Source organism: Tyto alba, unplaced genomic scaffold (genome assembly GCF_018691265.1).
Source record: "Tyto alba isolate M040663 unplaced genomic scaffold, T.alba_DEE_v4.0 Super-Scaffold_19, whole genome shotgun sequence".
NCBI lineage: Eukaryota > Metazoa > Chordata > Aves > Strigiformes > Tytonidae > Tyto > Tyto alba.
The window spans coordinates 6,141,728-6,156,913 of NW_024881281.1; the positions used below are offsets into that span (position 1 = coordinate 6,141,728).

General features: G+C 49.5%; 1 protein-coding gene across 2 annotated transcripts in view; it reads left to right on the forward strand.

Moving 5' to 3' along the window:
• Positions 1–15,186, forward strand: part of SMG6 (SMG6 nonsense mediated mRNA decay factor) — a 114,794-nt gene that overhangs the window by 14,050 nt on the left and 85,558 nt on the right. For both annotated transcript variants that reach the window (XM_042791303.1, XM_042791304.1), the window contains exon 9: positions 11,608–11,669. In XM_042791303.1, the coding sequence (XP_042647237.1) occupies positions 11,608–11,669 (62 nt within the window). The remainder of the gene's footprint in view (positions 1–11,607; positions 11,670–15,186) is intronic.

The window sequence follows — 15,186 nt, forward strand, 5'->3', positions numbered from 1 at the left end:
CTACTGTACTTTTCTTGGAAGCTTATTATACATAAAGATACCACTCTGTGCTGGTAATGGGTGTGAGTACCAGGAGATAGAGCAACAGTGTCAGAGCTGTAAGCAGTGCATATCTTTGGGTGATTGTTTGTATTTTCTTTCAGATGAGTAGTGCTGGTCTCTTTTGGACCCCTTCATCTCCTTCCATCTCCCAAGTCCCAGAAAATCAGATGAGTACCAAGCCTGAAGGGAAATGGTCCTCTGCAGCTGGATGAGGGCACTGTCTTCTCAAAGCAGTGGAGATTGCGAGAGCTGTCCTTTTTTTTTCTCCCTAGGTCAGGATTAAATTAACTGGGGACTTATCTAGCAAAGCTTGGTTGGGGATACCCTCACAACTTACTGTGATTTGTTGCTTTCTGAGATGAAACATCTCTAAGGATTCTCACCTTCTGTCTTTCCCAGTTCTTCTTGACTGCTTAATTTTCTTTCTGACTTTACACAGGTGAGGCAGGCACCATGGTGCTGCATCCACTTACACTTCTGCAGCCCAGTTGCAGTCCAAGGCTGGAGAAGGCACTTCTGGGAACGCCTGTGCATCCAGGAGCACTAGGGAGTCCTCGGGGCTGCCCAAGTTGCTGCCTCAACAGAGACCGTGTGTCCTTAGTGAAAAGGGTCACTGTGCTAGTCAGCGCCTGCATGTTTCACATCCGTTTTTCCTTGGCGGTGTTTGTTGTTTCTGCTTTGTGTGCTTGTTCCTCTTGGGCAGCAGCCACTCGGGTGGCTGGGTTGGCTCCTTCTCCTGGCTGGTTTCAATTGGTCCAATCTTTTTTTCTGGGGGAGCTGTCAGTTGGGCTCTGCCTCTGGAGAGGGGTGCTTCTAGGGAGCAGTGGGATAAAACCTCGTGTTAGTCTGGTAGCAGCTTTGGTGGGGGTTTCCCGGCCATGTTGCTCCATCAGCCTGTCCTTTGCTTGGACCAGTCACGCACCGGAGTGGTAGTGACGTGTTTAGAGTTGGGGTTGCCTTGATGCCACTGCCTGTGGTACCTAGGAGCATCTGGTTTGTTAAAAGGCTGTTGTGGTGTGAGCTGGGCATCTGTGAGCACGGCCCAACTTTGCTTATGCAAATATACCACAGAGGTACCCCTGTTTGCTAAGAGCAGCTCTCTTTACTCTCAGTTCTTTTCTCGCCTTGTAACTCTTTTCCATTTCACATGACTAGAAATAAGCGACAGGCAAAAGTAGAAATGTTGTATTGCTATAATGATGGCTGTTCTTCCATATAGATGCATGGATAAGAGGCTGCTTGGGAAACTCCTTTCTGGGGTGTCTGCCCCTGAGTCTGTTGCCAGGCTGGTGGGAGCATTTCTCTGCACTGTCAGCGTGGCTGGGTGATTTTTCTCAGGCCAGTAAGAGATTGATCTTTTCCATGCAGGCTTTTAGGAATAATCCCTGCTGGCTGAAGTACAGGGCTCCCTCATTTGCTACTTCCGTGGTGTCAGGTGGGCAAAGTGCTCAGAATGGTCTTTTTTTAGGAGCCTCTGATCTGGAAAATAAGTCCAGACAACTGGGGCTGTGCCTCTGGTTTAGATGAGCAGTGTGAAAGCGCAGGCATGCCTGCCTTCCCCCCGCTGCTGGGACATGACTCCCCAAAAGGGTAATGCTGCAGGTTGCACACGATGCCCTGGAAGCCCCTGCTGACTCTTGAATGTTTTCAGGGTTTTTTTACCCAACACCATATGCCTGTGCAGAGAGTGGAGGGAATGGAAACCACCGGACCAGCAGTGCCTGGAGATGCCCAGTGGCTGTCCGCTGAAGCCATTTCTCATACCTGTTAAACATCTGATCTGCACCAGGGCAGTGGCATAGGTATATCCCCAAATGGAGGGGACACACGAGGGAGTGTCCCCTCATTTTTTCTCAGCACATGAGCCAGTAGCAGGATATACACAAGATCTTGGGTCAAGCTGCCATCACCACCTTGTCACGGGAAGGTGGCTTGTGTTAAGTCATGAATTTTGTCTCTGTTACGGTTAGGTGCTCTCTAGTATTTGACGTGAGTGATCCCATCTGTGGTCTGTTGCATTATGGTCTGCCCTTGCTGTCAACGGAAGGCAGTGCTTCCCCTCCAGCCTGCTGCTTGTTGCTGTGTTGGATCCGCACCTCTGCAGTGCTGCAAGCCACTGCTGAGCCTCCCCTGCGGCACAGAAATGAGCAGAGGAGCTCTCTGGGGCAGGAATGGTAGGCACCAGCAATCAGCTAAAGGGTGCCCTTTCTTATTTCTGTCCTTTATCCACTACCCACACAAAAAAGCAACAAGAGATGTTGCATCCTTAATTTTTTGTCCCCAAAGCAGGACTTGAGAGGGAGAAACCTGGAGTTCCCTCTGTCCTGCCCAGGCAGCCTTCTTTCCTCACCCCCAAAAGCTTGCAGGAAGCTGTTGGTTTTGGTTACTCATTTGAGGAGGTCAGGACTAGGTCTGGGTTTTTTTCCCTTTGTGTTTAGGAAACAGTTTACAAACTGTTTAGAGCACGGGGGAGCTGGTGGCGTGTGAAAGAGGCTTCTCAGCCTCTTTACTGCTGGACTTGCGTTAATTCTCTGCCCTGCCTCGTTTTCTGTAATCTCTTTCTTGGTTGGCAGCGTGAGTATTTCTGAGTGCTTTCCCCAGCCTGCAACCCCTCCACCTCCTAATATGACCTCGGTCACCAAACCACCTTGGGGCTTTATTTTTACTCTAGCCGTTTTTTGTTTCACGTGGTAAGGTTGGTTTCTTTCCCCTAGCAGTGAGAAGACTTCTCTGTGGAGGAAGTAAAAAGAGTGCCAGGCTGCAGTTGAAACTGGTTAAACACTAAAACCACACTCTTAGCCTCTCTGGGTTTGAGACGTGACATTCAGCCATGCAGCTTAGCACTGGCTTTTTTTTGCTTGCCAGTTATGCACCCTGCTTGCTTGCACTTAACTTTTTTTATGAACTGTTTTTTACTTTAAAATGCTGGTAAAAACCTTCTTGGCTGCAGTTCCTGCATTAGTGATCCAACCAGAAATGCTGTTCCACCTTGCCTGGGCTCGTGATCTTCCGTGGATGCTCAGTGCTACTCCACTAAAGCTCCCAGAGCTCGGCAGAGCTCACAGAGCCTGGTTACCGATTTAGCCTGTGCATGCATGTCTTGTAGAACCCACATGTTGCTTTCCAGCACAACTTGACCTTTTGTCACTACCCAGAAAGTGAAGGCAAAGCTATTGGTAAGAGTTTCCAGAAGTTGGTGTTGATCTTTTTTTTTTTTTTTTTTTTTTTCATTTTCTTTTTAGACCGTGTTGGTGGTTTTATTTCACTGTGAAGAACAAGGCAGGGACTAATATTACTTGAATGGGAGAGACACCGACATGTTCTCCTTCCGGTATCAGGCATCTGGTGCTAATGTGTGTAGAAGTATCATGGTGGATCAGAGGTGGGAGCACTACAAGAACATCAATGAGTTATGCTTGTGTGAGGGGCTCTGCTATATCCCAGTGCTCAGAAGGGCTGTGGTGAAGGGAGCAAGACTTCAAGTTCCAACAAGCTTCTCATACTCTAAAACCCAGTACAATCATTCAGAAACCGCCTTTCCCTGTCAGTCATTCTTTCCTCATTTCCTCTCCTGCTGGTGCTGATCAGCCAGGGATTTGTGTGTAACCAAACCTCCTCCTGCTGCTGCACATTAGTCCTTTCTCATGGCAGTGGATTTGATGATCCAGGCGCTGCAGAGTGGTGTTGGGAGGGACAGTGTGCACTTCAAGCAAAAATACTGCCAGAATTGGCATTACTGGTACAAGAAGTAAAATGCCTAATAGCAGGGCTGGGAAATTTCCCAGAGCAGGGTGAAGACTGTAGACAGTGATTTCTCTTGAGCTCTGGTTTGGGTTTTTTTTTTATTAGTCTAACCTTGATCTGTGTCTGAAGTTGACCCAGGCCAACTCTTTCTGCTGTCTGTTGTATGTTTTTTGGGATGGGCACCTCATATTCCACAGCCAGACCTCTTAATTCTGCCATGGGGAATGTTTATTTCTCTTCAGTGTTGAACGAGCCATTTCCAGACAGGCTTCGTATCCACTGTGGAGGTGGGTATTAGGAAAGAAACTTCCTTCCGGAGGATCAGGGAGTGGAACCTGCTGGAATCTGTCATTTCCTCTGTCCTTGGCTCTACTCTTCCTCCCCAGCAGATTTCGTTGCTGCATAATTTGAAGTGGAGAGAGAGATGCCTTCGTGCCCTGTGTTACACTGCCCAGGTGGAAGCGAAGGCCCCAGAATTACTCCAGGAATGCAGCAAGGTGGACAACTGCCCCCAGGCTGTGGGAGCCTGGGGCAGGGGCTGGCTGCGAGCAGCTCCCCTAATCCCTGCCCGTGAACATGGCTGCGGGAGCGTGAAGGTTGCGTGCGATAATGCTGTCATCCTTCTGGAAGGCTCTGACTCTGCTCAGCCTGTTGTCCAAATGTCTCCTCTGTTGGCCTGACTCCATCCTAAGCCTTTCAGGGTTAGATCTCTTTGGTCTTAAACCTTCTTAATTTCTCATATTATCTCCCTCTTTGGTGCTTTAACCCCACAAATAATCTACTCTGGAATAATAAAGAAGGACCTGAGCTACATTAACAGATCTCCTATGACCAGAACTCACCACAGATTTCTGAGTGTCAGTTTTCTATCGCAGGAAGGGGATGCTGTTTACTCCTGGCAAACAGTTGTGTTTGAGAATAAGCTGTTTTTTGCTAGTTGGGGCTGCTTCAGTGCACAGCACATGGCCTCCCCCTTACCTGCTGGACAAAGAACGGCTCTGCCTGGGTCATCTCGCTTTCAGTCCTTAATCAGATGCAGCCTTGAAGAGCTGAGCTTGTATCCTAAACGACCTGCAGCACCAGAGCCAATTTGTGAAAAGTTTTGTGTTGAAAGTTAACTTGATATCTCAGCTGAGGACTCTCTGGCATGTTTGCATAGATTCATAGAGTTTATGGCCAGTAGGGACCATTAGATCATCTAGTCTGATCTCCTGTATATCACAGGTCCTTAAATTTCACCCTGCTACTCCTGTATGAAGCCAAATAACTTGTGTTTGGCTAAAGCAAAACTTCCAGAAAGACATCCAGTCTTGAGAATCCACCCTTTTCCTGGGGAGTTCGTTCCAGTGATAATTGCACTGGTTCTGAAACATTTATACTTTATTTTTAGAGTGAATGTTTCCAGTTTGTTCTTGTGCTTTGCTATTCTGCAAGTGTAAAGAGTCCTTAAGTACCATGGAGGCACTTTGCACCCTGCAATCAAATTGCCTCCCAGTCTTTTTTGATACATTAAACAGATTGAGCTGTTTAAGTTTTTCACTGCAAGACATCATTTCTAGCCTTTGAATCACTTTTATGGCTGTTTTTTGGACCCTTTCCAATTTTTCAGCATCCTTTGAAAAATAAGGGCACTAGAACTGGATGCAGTATTTCAGTGTCAGCCCCGCCAGTGCCGTATATAGATGTAGATGTGCTGTCCAGTGCCTGCTTTCTGCTTGTGCATCTAAGGGACACGTTAACCCTTTTTACTGGACGTTGCATTGGGAATTTAGCCGCTGTAGTCCCTCGAGCCTTTCTGGAGAAGCTGCTTCGGGCACGGTCTCCCGGAGACATAATTTTACATGATCCCAGATGCCTAACGTGACATTTGATGGTGGAAAACCCCAGATTTTGAAGCGATTATAATAACCTTGTGTGAATGCCCTGTAGCCATCGTTACTTACTGCTCCATTGGCCTTTGTGTCACAGGCAGTTTGACAGCAGAATTTGCTCTCAGTTCGTTGATTAAAAACGTTGCTAGTGAGTCTCTACCAAGCTCTTTCCATCCAGTTCACTGAGGGTCCCTGAAGACTGCTGCTTTTTAAGAGGTTACTTAAGCAGTTTTTAATCTCTTCAGTGGTAATATTTTTTTTTCACAAATGTTGCATATTACTAATTTATAGAAACTGATCTTAGATACTTCCTTTTCGACCAAACTTGTAACATGCATATAAATATTCTATTCAACCTATTTTCCTTAAATTGAAAGTTCTGCTAGTGAATTTGTTATTGAATAATGTTAAATTTATTTATAGGTGAGATATTTGTTTTGGAACCAGTGAAGTTACCACTGCTTGATTTTTACATTACTAAAATGCACAATTTTCTTGCTCATGTTTCTCATCTCACTTGTTCACTGCAGTAATAAAGGGAAAAATCAAAAGTTTATTTGTTTTGCTGGGGGACTTCGTAAATGCCTGTTTGGTTTTTTTTTTTGCTGGGATGCTGATTTGCAACTCTTATAGCCATGAGATATGTCCTGGAGCTGTAGCTGCCGCAGTCCAAAAGATCAGGAAGCTGCAGGTGTGTCTCAAGGTCTCTTTACCTGGAAATGAATTTTGTATTCCTCAAGGCCACAATACATCAAGGTTCCCTCTTTCTTCCATGTCATAGCAAATTGGATTTTACATTTGTGCAGTGTCTGATGTTAAGTATCAGGATTCTCACTGGAATTGCTTCTAATGCTACAGAAATTAATCTGTTTCAGGGCAGGATATTACGACTGCTAAGCAGAAACCTGCAATAGAACATGTGGCAAGAAGCAGCCAAGGCAAGCTCTGTATCCATTTGTGGTTGCAGGTGGTATATGAAGAGGAATGATTATGGTAATTAGCCCAGCTGGAATTTGCCCACAGCTCTGTGGGTACCTTGTAAATACTGCAAAAATGCCAGGCAATCTTAATAGCCCTTTCATCTCGTATCCTTTACGTAGGTAGCCATTTGCACAAAACACTTTCCACCAGCACTTTGTTGCGATTGCACCTGTAATAGTAAAAACCTTTCCCTGGTATCTTGCCAGTCAAGCCCACTGCAGCATCTTGGGCTTTTCAGCAAGCTCTGTATCAGTGCTCAGTGTTATTTCCGTGAGATACTGCCATGAAAAACACCAGCCAGAGCTGTGCCTTGTAACTTGGGGATGGCGTGGGATAAAGGCTCAAGCTCATATTTGTAAGGCCCATCTCTGGGTGAGGTAGCAGGCTCACTGCTGCTGTTGGACTGGACAGTGTAAAGCTCTGAAGGAGCTGCCTGCAGAAGAGAGGAATAATCTTAACAGTTAACGTTGTATATCCAGCCCTTGAGTTGGGAGTGAGAATACGGCATGGTTTGGTTGCCTGGATGTTATTTCACACAGTTCTCAGCAAGGAAGCTGTGCCTGGAAAAGCCTGGCTGCCCGAGAAACCCTGAAAATATTTGGGATGAGTGTGGTACGTGTTTTGGAGCGGAGCTGTGTGGCTCTGTGGTCTGTATCCCAGCCCCTTGTCACTGTGGAGACCCCTAGACTCAGGAGAACATCCCGCTGTGCTCCAGTCCCTTCCACTCCGGTGGAGACAGCGCATTTGTTACAGGCAGTTTTGCATCTGGTCTCTTGATTAATGGACTTGTCTTTTGCAGCCTATTTTGACTCTGACACCGTGTTCTGCTCCACAGATGCTTTGCTGATGTTGAAGAAAGTTTGCCTCGCTTGATAAAGACCAGATCCTGAAATTTACTTCCAAACCTGAAGTAACAATTTTTAACTTGAAATGCTTTTTCCCCAGGAGTCGCTGCTCCAGAATCCTTCCCTTATTTGGTGCCTCCTTCACAGCTGGGACTGATGCTCAGGTGCCAAAGCTCTGTGCAGTCCTTGCCATGAGCCAAATGGGTCCACGCTGGGTTTGAGCACAGCAGCTCTGCTTCCTGCCCCGGATTGTGGCACTCCCTTTTCCTGCACATTCCGGTGGCATTTTCAGTGTTTCTGTGCTGGGGTGGGAGATGCTGTTTTCAACCCCTTTTTGGTCAGTGCACAGTCTCTTGAGGTTGGGTCTTGCTTTCTTCTTTTCTGGCTCAAGACATGACAAACCTTTCCTGAAGCTGTCTGACCGCCTCTGTTCTGTGTGTTGTCAGGACATACTCCTCGTGGCCTCTCGGTGATTTGAGCTGGCTGTTCCAGGACCGTTGCTATCTCTACGCTTAGCTGCTCTGCGAGAAGTTAGTTGTTAGTCACTGTTGATTTCTTCCATGGTAACAAATCCAGTTTGGTTGGCGGTGCGGTGTGTGAATGCTCCCCAAGCAGCAGTGGGCTGCTTCCTCTGGTGAGGTTGCCTCTTCCCAGGTGGATTTAGTCTGTCTGCACATGCTGACTCATGACAGCCAAAACAGCTGTTTTCAGCTTCAGGCACTACTGTGTGCAGGGACCCCTTCTTCTTCTTGACAGCTGGTTTGTTTTTATAACTAATGCCTTCACTATATGCTCATAACTTCCATATCTGTGATGCCCACTTTTCAACTGGAAGGCCAAAATCTATTTTTTGACATAGTTTCATTGTTGTATAAGCCTTACTTCTGGTGAGCTCCTCCCAAGCAACCAACTGCGACCAGCCAGATTTTTTTCCCTGTCCCCAGAAGCAGAGCTGTCTGCAAAGGGCAGCAATGTTAATGTGCAGGGAGCCCTGTCTTCCCTTGGCTTCCTGACATTGGTACAAGGACTATTTTCAGGAAACCCTTGGGCTGCACAGTGAGTGAGATCAGGGTAAGGAGTTGTTGTAGGTCTCGCGCTAGCACCGTCAGGGTAGCCAGCACACTAGCAGGGCTTTGGGGAAGTGTTCGTCTCCACCCTGCAAATGCAGAACAGCAGGTGACCGGAGTTCCTCCTCCCTGCCCGAAGCCGGTGGAAGTCACTGTTTCCCTCTTGCCGTGAGAAGCTGCGTTTGATGGGAGGAGCAGGGAGGGCTCCCGGAGACAGGGACAGGTGAGTCACTAGAGAAAGAGTCATTCAGAGAAAAGCCCAGTCAAAGCAGCCCATGGCCTTAGTGTGAACTTGGAGATGAAAGGTCCAGAGTTAAGTGATGAGCTCATCAAAACCTTGAGGCTGTGAGAGAAAAAGTGATGAAAGGAGCATGAGAGGTGCCTGCTTGAGATGCCACAGTGCTGGGGCACAGGGGTCTCTGCCTAGGCTTGCTGGGTTCGTGCTTAAGTTGGCAAGAGGTATGAAACACGCTGCTTTCCTAGAGGCAAGGTATCCTGCTTCCTTTAAAAAAAAAAAAGTCAAAAATATATTTATTTATGCACGTATCTATGCCCCAGTTCAGCACTGGTTCCTGTGGAGTGAGACTGGTTAGTCCTTGGGATTGCAAGTGGAAAGGCTGAGCATGAAACTTGCTCTGAAAAGATGGGGGTGAAGCCGAGGTCCTGGTTGAGCCCTCCTGGAGCCGGGCGTCTCTGCGAGAGCACTCTGGGCACGTCCCCGCTGGGCACAAGCATCAATTCCCAGTAAAGTTGGGGAGTTTTGGTACACCCCCACTGCCCGTAAAGCGGTGTGGGGATTGCAGGGTGAGCGCTGACTGGGGGCTGTGAGTGAATATAGGCCTTGGAGAAAAACTCTGCCCTGATTTCTTCTTTCCCCGACGTGCAGCTTGCCAATTGGTGTTGTGACGTGCTTTCCAGTAGAGATGGGTCAGACCACAAGCTCCTGCTCTTTTCCTTATCGCCTGTCAAAGAGCACAGAGCATGGGCCCCTTCCTCTAGCTCTCGCAGGCAGCACCAGCACGTGGGCTTGCCATGGGGCAGAGCGCTGCCCCCCGCCCCACCAAGGCTCCTGCACCTAAGCTAGGGGCTCAGACTTGTTAGGCTGTGTCTCTGTCAGGGTATGTGATGGCAGCCGGAGCCACGGAGCTGGTCACGAACCAGCTTTCTACCTCCACAAGCGGTTGCCTGAAAAAATGGTATGTGTTTAAGGGTTTCAAGCTCTGAGCTATCTTGGTGTCCTAAGGAGGATGGTGGAGAAGCAGCTATATCCAAACTTTGCTGGCAGAGCGAATAAGGGCATTGCTGTGCTGTCCCAGTATTCCCCAGTCTCTTCTGGGTTTCATCTGCAGAGTTAATAAAATGGTGGCAAATAAAGTCAAGTTCCAGTGGAAAGGGCTCTTTAGGGCAGCAGTAAAATAGTGAGTAAGCAAGAACCCCTTGCTGCAGGGGCCAGTTTAATTGGTCTGGCTTGTTTTATGAGACAGGTTTTATGTTTAAACTCGCACATGGCCCAGGAACGACTCTGCAGCAGGGCATCATTCTCCTGCATGGGTCCTCCGGGAATGCAGCCCGGGTTAATTACACCTAACCGAGCAATCGCACCTCGCGGAGCAGCTGGCATAATTCATGGCGTGAGCCGAGGGGTTCAGCAAATGCTGGTGGGAGGTAGTGCCAGAGCTAGGACTGCCCGTGAGAACCGGCCCCCGCAGCCAGGCCTGGCCGGGAGCTCGGTGCTGCCTGGAGACACGGGCTGGTGGCTGTCTGGCACCCTCACGTGTGCCTGGTCGGGATCGCCACAGCCCTGCCTGGTAACCTTGTCCTCCCTCTGCTCGTCTGATCCCCTTGTAAATGGAAGTGGCGTCACGGACCTTTCTAGAGGGGTTCAAGATACACAAATTTTGTGTGAATGGGAGCGGCGGGGCTCTGGGTCGCTCCTGGTCAGCATCTCCCCGCGCGGTGCTGGGAGCCTGGCTTTTCTCACCGTGCTGAGGCTGTGCAGGCGTGCGGGTGCGAGAGGAAAGCCTCTTGTTGTGGAGAAGGTAAGAACGAGGCCAGTCCAATCCTAGTGTGACACAGCCACCTCTGGGGCCAGGCTGAGTGACTCCTTACCCACCAACAACCGCCTTCAAAGCCGTTTAGATAAGGACTGGGAAAGCGCTGAGCTAGCAGAGGTGGCTTAGAGCAGTAGTAATTAATTATTCAAGTCAGGTTTTGGTGTTACTGGACCTAAGCAGGGCAGGAAGCTGCCTTCACACCGTGTGCTACAGCCAGCTGCCCCTCTATCCCCTTAGCTCCGTCTTGCTCGGGTAGTTCAATAGCAGCACTGCTGCTGCAGGCTTTTGGAGGCTTTTCTGATACGTCTGACCAGCTCCCTCTCTGTAATTGCTTCAGGCTGGAGTTAAATGAAGGGGTGTTGAAGGGGTGCAGCAATCACCCCCCGTGTCCCCTTGCCTCTGAAAGCTGCTCCTGGCTTTGCTGCTGAACTCACCACCTTGGCTTCTCTGCAGAAAAGCATTGCCGAGGACATTCCGCTCGCTCCCCGCGTTGACCAGACGCTGCTCATCCTCCGCTGCAGAGCACCGAGCAAGTTGCTTCTGTTGGTCATTAGTTTGTTGCTTGTTCATTGTTTTTTCTATCTTTTTCCCACCAGTGGGAAAGATTGCCTTTGGGGGGGGACACTCCCTTTTTCATAACCCCTTAGGCTGCGCTTCATGCTCCCAGGGTGCGGAGGAGCAGCTCTCCGGCCGGGGTGCGGGGTGCTGGGGCCGGTGCCCGCCGGGCAGACACCCTGCGAGGTGGCCCTGGACCCGGCAGAGGGTGCTGTGTCTCCACCACCTCGCCCCGCTCCAGCTGTTTGGCACTTGCTCGTGCCTGTGTGCATGATGTTTGTAAGAGTTTGGGCATGTCCATTTGGTTCCCATCTCCAGTGCCACCCCCAGCATCCAGGCCAGGTTCTTCTGTCACTAGGGACGTTCTTAATTCACAGGAAATCGGAGAGAGTTTAATTGTTTTCTCCTCTCTCTTTTTTTTTTTTTTTTTTTTTTTTTTCCCATGCAGCTGAACAAAAGGTTCATCCTCAGTTTTCTCCATGCCCATGGGAAGCTGTTTACCAGGATTGGGTAAGTGTGCAGGATGTTTATTTTATTTTCCTACATTACAAGTCTTTTTGGAATTTAATATTGTTAGCAACTAAGCTGTGTTTGGAGCTGAGGGCACAGGGTGTGAATTCTTGCAGGCCTAGCCTCCTGGTTCTTATTCTCCTTACCCGCCCTCCAATCCACACTGGTTATTGTTTGGGCTTTTTCTTCCCCCACCTCAAGGCCCAGTCCTGCCCGTGCACCGGGACCCTCTGGCAGAGGCTGAGTCAGATGGCTGATACACGCACAGGAGGGACTAGAGGCTGTTTTCTCCCTCTCACACCACCTAACCATGCTCCCTCCCCTTTAATTTCTGGTTTTACCCCCCCCATTTCCATTGCCCCCCTCTTAGCCAGCAGAGAGGTTGCTCTGGGGGCTCTCAGTGGCTGCTGCCTGCAAGGAGCACAAAGCCATTGAGGCAGAACCATGCAGTGGCTGCAAGCTGCCATCCAGAGCATGTCAAGACAAGTCTTGCCCTTCATCTCCTTGCTGCCATTTCAGTGAAAGGCTCATAGCTGAGAGCCGCCCTGGCTGTGGGAACTGGTTTTATACAGATTGCCCTTGGCAATGTCTGTTTCAAATAATTGAACAGCTACCCTTGAAGCAAAGCAAGCTTGATTCAGGCCTGGGCTGAGATCCCAGCTTGGGGGACATCCTTTTGACCCAGAGAGCAGAGCTCAGCCTTGCAGCCGATGGGATTCCCATGGAGCTGTGCCTGCTCTGGGTCCAGACTGGCCCTGGCTGTCAGGTGTTGGGGGTGGCTGTTGTAGAGAGACCTCGTGTGAATCCACAGTCTCTGGCAATGGTGGCCTCTGCTTGAGTAAGCAGATGCGGTCTCATGAGCTCTGTTGGTTCCTTCAGTCTCTCGTGGAACTCTTGGTTAGAAGTCGTGGGGCTGAGAGACATTTTCCAGACCATGCAGGTAAAGGTAATGTGGATGTAAAGTGGAATCTTGTCCCTACTGTTGTTTTTTTTTGACTCAGATGTACAATTCCCTGCTTCTGGGCCTGTCCCCTTTCCCTCCTGGAACAGGGAAGCACAGCAATGCAGGACACAGCACTGATCCTGCCATGCAGCCTGAAACCTTGATGCTTGCTGTGTCCAGCGTGCTTTCTGTGGTGACCAGTCAGGCGTGGCACGTGCTTGACTTTGGACCCTTCATAAAACAGTGGGATGTGGGAGCTGTGCTGGCCAATTTGTCGGAGATCCGAGTGTCTGAGGGTGAGAGCAATCTGCTCGCGGCCAGTGCTGTTGATCTCTCCCAAGTCACAAGGCACTGATTATCTGATCGCGGGCAGCAGGCTGGCCAGCAGCGAGGAGGCAGAACTGGATGTCCTCCTGCCCACAGGAAAGAGGAGGAAAGCTGCAGGAGCCCATGAAATGTTTGGTAACTGCAGCATGTCTGTGCCAGAGGGCAAAGCATCCGGGGAGCTGCTGGTCCTCGGCTCTGTGGGGCTGTGCTCGAGGCCGAGCTCTGGTTGAACACATGCCAGCAAGGGGATTAATGAGGATGTTGCAGAGATTGCTTGCACATTTGGCTCCTGAGACTTTTGTGAAATTAAGATGCAGCATTTGAGGCAGTTGCTTCCCAGGACAGTCATTTAGAAAACCCAAGTATGTTTAATGGTAGAATATCCCCTGAAGTACTTAGAAGGGAACTAGAAAGTAATACCATGACACAGGAAGAGAAAATCGTCAAGCCCTGCTAAACAGCTTCCGTGCTTAAAATAGGTAAAAGGTGAGGAATGGTTGAGTCCTCTTTGGGCAGGATCTTAAGTGATTTATCTGTAAAAAGTACGGAAAAGGTGATGTTGCCCTAATTGGACTCTTTTGCTCCTAAAACCACAGGTAAGCAATTTATTAAAAGCTTCCGCTCTGCTCCTGACCTGCTGGTTCTGAGCTCGGGGGTTACTGCATGCTGTTCCAGATGTGCTGCAGTATCAAAGCACAGCTGGCAGGGCTGAGGAAGCCCTTGCTCCTTCTTGTTATTCCATGGCAATAATCTTAATCTCCTCGCTAACAACCCATCCTGCAAAGGGCTCCTCCATCCCCAGTGTCCTGTCTGCCCTAGGAGGATGTTGCTGGATATGCTGGATGTGGTCTGAGATTTCTCAAAATTAGGAAGTCTTTAGAAGCAATCAGTTTGTTCTTAATTCTCTGGCTGCACCCCAAATTCAGGAAAGTTGCCTCTTTGAGGGGGAGCGGTGCTTTTGTACTGACAGAGCTGCTCCGTTCCGCACAGCTACAAAGTACAAGGGGCCTGTTTGTTACAGCCCATGTTTGTGGGAAGGTAACAGAGACCCAACTGCCCCAGCAAACAGTGCCCAGGGAGAGGATGCTCCTGCTGCTAGGCACAACCGATTGTTGAAAGGCATCCGTGAAATATGGTTGAGAAAGCAGCCATTTCTGTCTTTAAAAATAGAGCCTATTACTGGCCTGAAAGTCTGTTGGGGAAGCCCAGCAGAATTGCCCATGTGGGTTACCAGAAGTGGCTTGCTAATCCAGCCTGTAGCGTGCTGATATCACAAGATCTGAATCTCTCAGGGGAAGATAAGAGGAAATTGCAATGGAGGCCCCTGAGGTTGCCTGCCCCGGCTCCAGATGCCTCACCCACTGTGGATTTTGACTCCCTCACTCCCCTGTGGGCACACTAGGACAGTGCCCCTGACAACTGGAGCAGACACTTGCTCTGAGACGGATATTCATTCTTGCTGGGTCTGGCTGCGGCTTTTTCTAGTGTAGGAACAAGAAGTAACACAGCGAGCTCAGCAGAAGAGGCAATGGGACAGGAGAACCTGCCCCCTCAATAGTTTCCAAGGGTTTTAGCAGCTTCTTGGTTATAAGGTTGTCTTCATGAAATACAAGGTGAGGACTCTCTCTGGGAGCGCTGTTGTGGGCAACCACGTGTCAGTCATTTTTGTGAATTGACTGTGCTCTTTGCAATCAGTTCAGGTTTTGACCTCACTTCAGCTGGGAGGTTGCTGGGGATCCAACAGCTCTGATAAGTAACCTCAAACTAATTCCCTTAGTGATGCCAGATGAAGAGTGGGATAAATGTGTCAGCTTTCCGTGGGCGCTTGTGAGCGGTGTTGAAAGCACACCCCATCCCTGACTGGCACTGCATCCGCTGGCTGCTGTGTCCTGATGCACGACGGCAGCCCTGTGTGCTGCAGGGACCAGCTCCAGCTCTGACATTTCCAGCAGCTAGACGAGGCCAGTCATTAGTCTGTGAGTCCCTGCCCTGTGGGGCTCTCAGCAGTGAAGTTTAGGGGCTCAGCCACAGCGCTGAGGAGTGTGTAGCCTGGGGGGATGGGGCTTGGTGCCATGGGATCCGATCCTGCAGTGAGGAGCCCAGGGACAGTCACCATTCTTCTGGAGGAAGCACGCTCTGGCCAACATTCAATGCACTGGAATTGCCACATCCGCAATGTGGCACCAGTGTGTGCAGTTTGCTGCAGCCTGGGTTTCTCGGGAGTCCCATGGGCTGCTCCTGGTCCAA